At 50.2% G+C, this 10,092-nt stretch overlaps 1 protein-coding gene across 1 annotated transcript in view; it reads left to right on the top strand.

Moving 5' to 3' along the window:
- The window catches only part of ISCA2 (iron-sulfur cluster assembly 2), a 2,964-nt gene extending 1,018 nt beyond the window's left edge, over positions 1 to 1,946 (top strand). Inside the window, exons 2-4 of the mRNA XM_009280908.1 lie at positions 62 to 234; positions 380 to 495; positions 686 to 1,946. Of these exons, the coding sequence (XP_009279183.1) occupies positions 62 to 234; positions 380 to 495; positions 686 to 860 (464 nt within the window). The 3' untranslated portion in view covers positions 861 to 1,946. The remainder of the gene's footprint in view (positions 1 to 61; positions 235 to 379; positions 496 to 685) is intronic.
- Positions 1,947 to 10,092: the final 8,146 nt, after the last annotated feature.

Here is a 10,092-nt window from a genome sequence, read left to right as displayed (position 1 = left end):
GGGCCGGCTGCCCTCGACGGGGACCCCTCTGAGGCTCCCCCTTTCCTTCCCTCTCCCTGAGGCAGCTGGTGTCCCGCTCCCCTGTGCCGAGGACGAGCGCTGCCGGGCCCCCCGCCGGGTCCTGCCTGTGAGGTTGGCCGCCCGCTGCGGTGGGCATCGTCCTTCTCCCAGCCGGGCCCGACGGAGAGCGACCCCAGCGAGGGACAGGTCTTCCTCAGCGAGAGCTGCGTGAAGGTAGGGACCCCGGGAGGCAGCTCGGGTGCCTCTGGGAGGGATTCCAAACTGCCTGGCCTGTCCTGGGCACGCATAGGGCAGGCATTTGAGTGCTTGCCAGTTTGTTCAGCAGGTCTTTTAACCCTCTTCCTTTTTTTCTTTGCAGAGGCTGCTAGAGATCACAGAAGGCTCAGAGTTTCTCAGGCTGCAGGTGGAAGGAGGTGGATGCTCTGGATTCCAGTACAAGTTTTCCTTGGACACAGTTATCAATCCTGATGACAGGCAAGGACAAAGGGGTCTAGTTGTGGTCGGGTGTGACTGTTCTTGGCAAAGGTAACAAGAAGGGTGTGCATGACATGACAGTATCTTGAATTGAAGGGAAGAAGCCTGTGAGATAAGGAAACTGCTCAGGCTTTGCTTCTCTGTCGGGTCTGCAGCACAGTTAATGGTTAAATATGCTACTTTTCTGCAGGGTGTTTGAACAAGGTGGTGCCCGTGTGGTCGTGGATGTGGACAGCCTGGCCTTCGTGAAAGGTTCCATGGTGGACTTCAGCCAGGAGCTGATTCGCAGCTCCTTCCAGGTGGTGAGCAACCCCCAGGCAGAGAAGGGTTGCTCATGTGGGACTTCCTTCTCTGTCAAATTCTGACTGGACTTCCCATGGATGGACACTGTCTGCAGACACTTCCTGGCAGTCTTCAGAGGGTTTTTGCTTGTTCTTTTCCCAGCTGCTCCCTCTCATCTCCCTTACCCTGTAACACAGCCGTTACACATGACTCCAGCTGTGTGTGTGTCTGCACTGAGCCTATCTCCAAGATTTGTTGGCCTTCCCTTCAGAAACATGAAGTAGCTGTGAGCACGCACATGGGAGCATCTTCAGCGCCTTGTGAACCACCAGCCAGGTGGTGCTGACTCACCTACCCTGTCCTGAATGTGGAACCACTTAACTGCTTGTCTCTGCAAGAGATGGCTGTATATATATATGTGTGTGTGTGTGTTTATTGAAAGTTCTTACTAAAAAAAAGTCTATTGATTGCTATTGCTCGTGCATTCCCACATAGGTAGAATCTGGGTTCTTTCAGGCTACCGTTGCTTATCCCTTGTCTTCCAGCTGAATGGGACTCGGAGTCTCTCTCCCATACACCTCCCAGTGTTGCTGGCTCTCCACTCCCCAACTCACAGTGGGCTTTTCCAGATACTTTGCTGTTCTCTTACCCAGCAGGCTTCTCTGAGTCCCAGGAACCTACAGTGGTTTTGCTGTTAGTCCCTGGGATGAAAGTTTTTACTTGTTCAGAGTAAGTGAAGCTAAAAAATTGAGGTAAGAAGAATTAATAGCTTATTTCTTTTATTTAAAAAAAGAAAAAGCTTGTATATATAAAAAAATAAAATACACGGTCCTCCATCCCCCAGTGCTATTTTAGGCTGTTCCTAAAACTGACTTGGAGTTGTAGGTCATACAAACTCTCAGATTTCATAGTGTGTCTGCTGCCTTCCCTTGCCAGCAGGAAGGGAAGTTCAGGTGACACAGGCAGAGGAGGATCTGGAGTACTATTTAAGGGTCCTCAAGTCCTTTTGACTTAGTTGTCTGAGAATCTTTTCCATAACTTGCTTCACCATTTAATCTCTGTCTAACTTGTGCCTGATTTGATGAAAGAATGAAATAGCTCTTTTCCTTTCTGAAACTCCCATGGAATGGGAAAATCTAGAAGTTTCCAGAATAACATCCTTTTGATTAGTCGTTTTCTGTAATTTTTTATCTGCCACTAGATGTCTTTTAAATCAAAGTGATTCACCTGCTTCTGGGTGAAAGGAGAGATGGGGAAGCTATTTTTGTTCTTGTTTTATCTGATCATAACCAAATTGTCTAAGACTTGTTTCACGTGAGTGTGGGAGCACTGCATGACTTTGGTCTCAAGGAAACTGCTTATGGCAAATCATGAGCTTTTTGAGACTCCGTGCCACAGGCATTTTTGTTGTTAAGCTTCCCAAATGCCTTTCTAAACTAATCAGCAGTGCATACATACAGCACTGGTTTGCCTATTGATTTCTAGCGCTCAGAGAGTTGATAGCCAGCTATTTTCAGTTTCATCCGTAGCTGTTACAGGAGTTCATATGTGATCTGCTCTGACTTTGTCACATGGGGAATAGGGACGGGATTTGGAGCAGCAGCTCTTTTGGTTTAGCCCTTTCCACTTCTTCCATTTCCTGCAGTCAACAAGTTCTACCTAGTTACGTTGCTATCAGAGGAAGCTGGATATAGCACTGTCCCATTTTGTAACAGGGAGTAAAAGGATGTGATTAAAAGACTTGTCTAAACCCCTGCAGGATGTTTTGGCCCTACCCTTATGCTCCCAGGTCTTGAATGTGATGTCAGCCAGAACTGCCTTTGAAAAGTGTAAGACCTAAAAGCTTGTGTAGGTAGAAGACATTGGATAAACTCAGTTTCTTTTGGCTGGGATAACTGAGGAATGAAAGCTGGCGGGAGGAATTGCTTTCTGAACCAGGAAGTACAGATCTGTTCCTGATCTATTTCACACAGTCTGACCTTGGTTAAGTCCCTTTTGGGATCTTTCATGGGAAATAAAAGTGCAGCAGTAGTTCTGGGGAGGTAGCAAACCAGCAGCTACCAAGGCTTTTTTCCCTAAACTAAAGCCTGCCTTCAGCCCCTGTAAGCATGCAGCCTTCATCTTGGATTACTGTTCTTACTAAATGTAAATGTGCCATGTCTGTTCAACCTAGCCAGGCTTCGCCAGGTTTCACCTGCCTTCACTCACTCTGCACTGATGAAGTAAATCAAGCAAGTGCTGTCCATGTGGAGTGCCACTCTCTTCAGAGAATTTGCCTCCTCCCTCCCAGGGACTGTACAGGGGATGAGGCTTTGGGTTCGTACCAGTGCCACCGGTGGCGTTGCTGGGCTCGCAGGGGAAGCTTGCAGGTGTGGCTTGCTTTGCCTGTGGTTCTGGCAGTACTGCTCTAACTGCACTAGGTGGACCCCTTACTCCTTGTGAGTCGCTGCGCGGGACATGTATGGGCATTTCGACTTCTGTCTGGGGTGAGGTTGGATCTGCTCCATGCAGGACCTAGGCAAGAGCAAAAGTTTCTTTGCAGCTGCCTATTTTGAAGGCAGGCTGGAGCTGAGTTCATCTGGTATTGCAGCAGTGTGGTCTCTAGATCAGAGAAACTGCTATGAGCTGGAGAGCGGTTCCAGCTGTACAACACGTTGCTCTTGGCCTCCTAGTCTTGCTTCCTGGGAGCAGCTATAATGGCCAAAGCTACTAGTCTTCCAGCTCCCAATGGGGAATGGGTGCAAAGGACTGTCTGTCACCTCCAGAGTCCTCCTGACTCTAAAAAAAGTCTGTCAGTACATCAGAAATGGAAAACTTCTGTCCATGTCTAGGAAGTCAGCAAAGGGGGTCATGTTAGCAGAGGGGGGTGACCTTGGTGAATTTTGGCTAGATCCTGGCTCCTATGGAAGAAAAAAACCAACCGGTCAAGGTTTGTACAGTGAATAGCCTTAGGGGGCAAAGGTGTCACCACACAGTAGGCTGTGGGGCAAGACCAGCAGTGCCAAGAGAAGGGTGCAGAGGATTAGACAGGGAATTTGATTCTGCCTGGGCTGTGAGGGACTGCCAAGGCACACCTGTGAGATGCCTACAGCGTGGGGATAGATGGGAGCCCTTGTTCGGAACCACCAAGAAAAAGCAGGAGTACAGAGCTGGAGGTGCCGCCTTTGCTTCATTGCAAATGAGAAACTGCAGTGGAAAATCTTTCTCTGCTCCCACATGAAGAAGGAGGATTCTCTCAGTTCACCCACCTGACAGGGAATGAATGATCAAGAAAGATATTTATGGAAACCTACATGAAGATGAAACTTCAAGGGAAAAGGGCACAATCATCAGTGTCACTGACAGGTGGGTAGAAGAGGATGGAATAGAAATCCTCACTTTGGTGAGGGCTTGTTGGAGTTCTGCAGGGACTTCTCAGTAGATGACCAGCACATCCTCAGCCTGTGACTCTGGCTCTGTTCTTCAAATGAGGTATCTACCATCACCTATTACCTGTGGGTCCCTCGTCCAAGCTTCAAGCCAGGCAGTGGTAGAGAAATGGCAGGTTTTTGTCATGCCCCTTTTCTCGTGGTTTAGGGATATGCATGGGAATACTGTGCTCACCTTGGTGGGCTTCTGTGTGGTATTACTTGCTACAAAGAGCATTTGGGGGTGAGTGGCTCCTGTAAGACCGAGGGCCAGCCTATGGTGGATGTTAGGGGAAGAACTGGCCCTCTTACTCCAAAATTTTCATCTGCAAAATTTTGCTAAGCTCAGTCCTCTCCCTTGTGAAATTCTATTTCTGTACAGAGCTGTTGGGTGAGTCAGGAAGACAGCCGGGGTGAGGAGCCAGTACCCCCCGGATGACACCCACTGGGGTTTCTGCTGCCCCCACACGGCAGTATAATTTCCTGCCTTTTTAGGGCTTGCCTGAATCCAGCACCTGGGGGAGGAATCACTGAATGGTGGAGGAGGCAATAACAGGAAGGCAGAAGTGCATGAAAGAAGGCTTCTCTTGTCTGTGTCCTGCACTGTGAAGGCAACTGCTTTTATATCAAGACTGTCTTCAGCCTCGCAAACATTTTGAACATCCACTGGCAGCTGGAAGTAAAAAACAGAGTGGTATAAACCTCGCTATTCATGCCCTTAGGTGGGACTAGCCAGAGGAGTTTACTGAATTCAGAGCAAGCATGCTCTGTTTCCAGGATGAGCTGCTACAGCACGTGCATGAGGACCAAACTGCATGCTCTCTCCACTAGCAAACACAGCAGTTGGGTTCATTAGCAGAGGGTGTGATAGGATGTGCGCCATGTTGATGCTTCATTCTCTTCCTGTTTTCATGCACAGCAGCTGAAGTGCTCACCCAGCATTCACCATGCTCCTCTGGAATGGGCTGTAGCTGCCAGAGAGACTGGTTGCAGAGAAAGGGATAACCTCGCGTAATGGTGTGTTTGATACGACTGTCAGCCAGCCTGGAAAAAGAACCGCAGTTGAAGGAGAGCATTGGTGAGAATAAACTGCAGCTGCTTGTATTGTATCAAACTCTTCCATTTGGGTAATCTTTTTAGTGCCTTTTTTTTTTTTTTTTTTTAAAAAGAGGATGAATCCTTGAACCAAACACTGTTAGGGGCTAGGTATAGGATTAATGGTGCAGTTTGCATCTTGCTGGGTTCTGAGGAGTATGTTCGCTCAGCGTGGTTTCCAGGATTAGGCTGCGACTGGCAGATACCTGCCCAGGAAACAGCTCGGTAGATCATGGACTTGGGGTGGGATAGCATCCAGTCGTGGACAGAAACGAAGCTGTTCATGACAGTGAGATGGGCCGTTACTCCAAGGTTGTGATTCCTCACCCTGTGGGGAGCAGTTTGTGCACAGTGCTTCCTGCCTCTGGCCTTCCCAGCACTTGTACGGCTCTTAATATTTCCTGCTTGAGCAATAAGAGTTTATGGCCCTAGTCTTTGTGGTTGATTAGAGCCCAAGTTTGTGCCCCTGTTTTAATCAGTGCTCATTTACCTTTGGCATCCTTCAGAGGAACAGAATGGTATGTCTTTCAGTTGCCATGGAAACAGTGAGACTAAATGCACATTTCCATGGCAACCTGCCATTATCTTCAGCTCTATCTGTGGGTCTCATTTTCTGACCATGGGGGTGGGGTGGTGAAAATGGAACTTCATCTCTTAAAAAAATTTAAAAAAAAAAAAAAGGGAAAAGAAAGGTGCTACCACCACCATCACCACCACCCCTTTTCTTCCTCTGGCTCAGGCTTGGGGCCGAGAGAGGCCTGTGACTATTGCCACCATCCTGTGCGCTGGGGCTCCAAGGTATTGTCTTCAGCTCCTTCTCTCCTTCACCCTTCTAAAAATAGAGACGTTCAGAACAATTTGATGACAATGTTCCAGCACTTCTCTGAGCTCTTTGTTTCCTCAACTAACACTCCCAGAAAAGGGCCTTGTAGTTAATTGAACTTTCCAACGGGTTCCAAAGGTCAACGTGTCCCAGCTCCTTTTGGTCTGAAGGGCCAAGGGTTAATTACGGGGTCTAAGACTCTGAGGAGAAGCCTTTGTCTGCTGGGACTGGAGGCGCCAGGGCAAGTCACATTAACCTCAGGAGCGAGGGACCTTCTTGCAAGGGGGGGCAGCACAGACTGCTCCAGCAGGTTGTGCCCATCAGAGAGTTAGGGATCAAAGGTGATGCTAATCCATTTAATGTGTGACTCAGGGGATGCAGGGCAGAGAAACCAGGTGTTTGCTGTATGATGGGTCTTGCAGCCCCCTGGCCAGAAGTGCTCTTGGCCACTGCTAACAACTCTGCCTCCCCCAGCCACTGAGTCAAAAAAAAGGACAGAATCTGCTGTACTTTGAGCAATTGCACACAGCTGTTCCTTAAGCCCATGTTCATTATTCTTGTTCTAGCTGGCTTGACCTTTAGCTAATTCCTCTTATTCATGGTCTAATCTTGGTTACTGAGGGAAAAAGCTTGTGTCTTGCACTGTTCTAGCCTGATGCAATAGAGTCATCCATGGACAGGATGTGGTAGAGCTCTCCTTCCACATCTGCCCCACTAGCCTTTCACAGGTGGTGAAGCAGAGGACAATAAAGCTCTGTCTGCTCAGGAGTTAGCATGGAGGCAGATGTGGTCTTCAGAACAGGTCAGCCAGGTGAGGCAAGTGCTGCTCAAGCACAACTCTCTTCCTTGCTGCAGTCTACCACAGCACTGATTGCACATGACAAAGCCCAGCCTGTAGCGCTGCATGGGGTTGTTAGCGCTGCATGGGGGTGTTGTCTCGTCAAGGGGAGAACAAAGACCAGAGAGCGCCGTACATTGCTGAACTTGCAGGATTTTGCCCTGCCTGGACACGCTGCCAGGGTTTGGTTGGGAGCTATCACTTGGAAGACACTGAGAATGGTCTCTGAGATGTGGGGCCCTCGCTCCTGAGCTGAGGTGCTGAGCACAGGGACAAACTCTGCATGGTTTGCATGGGCAGAAGTTTGCTGGAGGATGTGCTTCTGGTGCCAGGCTGCACTGGCTTGGCTCCGTGAGGTGCCGTGGCAGAGGGTACAGAGGAAGGTTTGCTGTATGTGCTCCATGTGTGAAGCAGTGGCTGCCCTTCAGCTGCTGTGGGGAGCAGTGTGCCCTGCTGACCTGCTGCACGGCAGCCTGAGAGCAGGGACAGCCTAGGCTCCTCCTGCTGAGGACCGCTGTGCGCTGTCAGGCTTGTGCCATGGGCTAGAACTGTAAGGAGAGTTGCCTTGCAGGCTCAGTCATAGCCCTGCTGCTGTGGCTCGCAGAGCTGCACAGCTGGGGTCGCTTTAGGCTCTTCCCCTCGTGTCCATAGTGGCTGAACAGGCGTTGACCGAGGGAACGACACAGGCCCTCGTTCAACCTCTCCTTGGTACACAGGGTCAATTCTTGCCAGCATCCTGCGCTGCATCTAGGCAAGGGTGGCTGTGCTCCGGCCAGCGTGTCCGGCAGGCTGCGTGGCAGGCTTCCCCTCACCTCCCTGCCTACCCACGCACACTTGCCACAAACTTCAGACCTGGAAGATTCGTATTAAATATAGAAACTTTTCAGGGAAGAGCTAATAGCGTTTGGAAAAGAGAATTCAGTAGCTGCCTTTGGTGACAAAGGCAGAAATAATGGGGTGATGCTATTGTTAGCGGAACTTTATCTACCAGTGCCTGCAAGAGCTTAGTGGGGAGCAGGGAAGCAGTGGGACTGTGTGGCAGATCCCTCGGCCTCTTAATAAAACGCTTCCCCCTGCTGCCGCTGTCCTATGTTCCCAGATAACAGGCACAGGCCAGAAATAGGACTGCTGTGGTGAAAGGAGTTACTTAATCCTCTTTGAGCTAAGCAAAAACATATCAGTGAAGAGCCAATTCACAGGGCAGAGCTGAATTACACGGGAGAAAATTGTGTCTGCAAATCAAATGGAGCTCCAGCACTGTGAGAGAACAAAGACAAAACGGGCTGGTATGGGAGAAGGGGGAATAGCCCAGACAGATGTTCAGGGGTGGAAGGCAACAGGAGGTATGTGCCGAGCCTCCCCCAGCTCCACCGCAGAAGCACAGGTTTGTGGATGGATGCGGCTGTCAGAAGGCGGGAGGGCACTTAGAGCTGTCCAGGTACCATAAGAGGCATAAGAACCTGGTGAGATCTGGGAGCCATTGAGAAGACAAGAATCAGTGAAGGGATGGGGTGTAGGTCATGTAGAGAAAAGCAAACAGGATGGAGGAACAGGGAGTGGGCAGCCAGACTGAAGGGATGCAGCGGCTGAGCAGAGTACGTGCCCGTGGCCGGCCCCCTGAGATACAGCTGTGGGGGTGCCAGATCCATGAAGCCACTGACCCAAAGCTCTGCTTTGCACTGGCTGAACTTTGGATGTCAACAGCATGCGGGGAAGGATCCTCAGCAAACAGAAAGTGCCAAAGTTTCAGAGATGAAAACTAGACCTGCCAAAGGACTGGAAAATTACCTGCTTTTCAAGGAGTGGGCCCTGCTGGCCTGGAGAAAAGGCAGCGGATCTGAAAAGCAAGGGTGCACAGAGAGCCTCGGTCGATGTGTTACGTGCTTAGGAGCATGGGCTAGTTCTCCAAACAAGTAAAGGCTCCTGTTGTAAGGAGCTGAGGAACAGACTTCTGCTGCTTGAGGATGCCCTCTTCTACAATATGCTGGGCATTGTGGGTTGATGTCCTCTTGATGCGTGCTGGATGTGATAGTTTTACAGGGCAGATGAGACCACTAGAAGTGTCAGGTTGGGAGGGCTTCCTAAAGACTGGGGCTTGGTGGGAAAAAGGGGGTCCTAGCCCCCCTCGGGCTGGTCCAAACACAAAGTAGTTCAGCAGAAGGAAGGCTTATTGAGAGAGTTGTTTATCTCAAGACAAAATGAGGGCACACCTTTCACAGCGTACACTACACTGGGCACAGAGAGGTCTCACTCACTGCCTGAGCTCTTCACCTAATGCTCGGGTGTGAAGGGCTCGCTACACTTGACCCTACAAGCTTCTTGTGGCCCAGGGGAACCTGATCGCATCCTCTCAGGGACGTCGATTTGTGTCACTTGCTTTGGAGTCTGTGCTCCCTTTGCCCCCTCCCCTCCTGCTCATGTTTTCCAGATGCATTTGATTTATACATGCTCATTCCCTTCCTCACAGGAATGAGTTTTGGTGCGTGTCGGTTGTGTGAGAGAAAAATTGATAGTGCAGGCTGCAGAGCAAAGCAGCTGGGATCTTTCTTAGGAGAGCCGCAGTCGTTAATTATAGGAGTCTAACTAAACCCCGGCTCAGGCAAGAAGCATTTTCTAGATCTCCCTCCTTTCTTTTGTACCTCCCTGCGCAGGTTGTCACATCAAAGCCAGGATTCAGGGACGAGTCGAAACGACACCCACCTTTTTGAATAAAAATGGGATGCCAAGTGCCAGGTAGCAGCTCCCTTTCTGGCTCCCTCTTCTCCCAGACTGGTGCGAGGGGCACCGCACCTCTCCCTGGCGAGGGCTGCAGACAGCACTTGTCTGTCCCTTGGGCTTGCTCCCACTTCTTCCCTGCCTCAGGCAGTGTGGTGAGTCAGCTGCTGCCTTACTAAAGCCTCTCGGGTCTGATCTGAGTACCAGCCTCCTCTCCCTGGCTCAGGTCTGTGCAGCCCGGCCCGTACCTTGGGATGGCAGGTTCCCCAGGGGTCCATTTTGTAAGCAGGGTCACCACAGAGCTGGGTATTTCAGTCATAAGCAGCCTCACATGTGCATCATGGGCAGAGCCAGCAGCACTGGAAATTACTTTCTCTGTATGAATTTACCCCAGAGGAAAGAGAGTGGGGGAAGAGAGAGAAGAAACATAACCTGGA

The sequence above is a fragment of the Aptenodytes forsteri genome, unplaced genomic scaffold (assembly GCF_000699145.1).
Source record: "Aptenodytes forsteri isolate BGI_AS27 unplaced genomic scaffold, ASM69914v1 Scaffold193, whole genome shotgun sequence".
In the NCBI taxonomy this organism is placed as follows: Eukaryota; Metazoa; Chordata; class Aves; order Sphenisciformes; family Spheniscidae; genus Aptenodytes; species Aptenodytes forsteri.
This window is presented reverse-complemented; position numbering and strand designations above follow the sequence as displayed.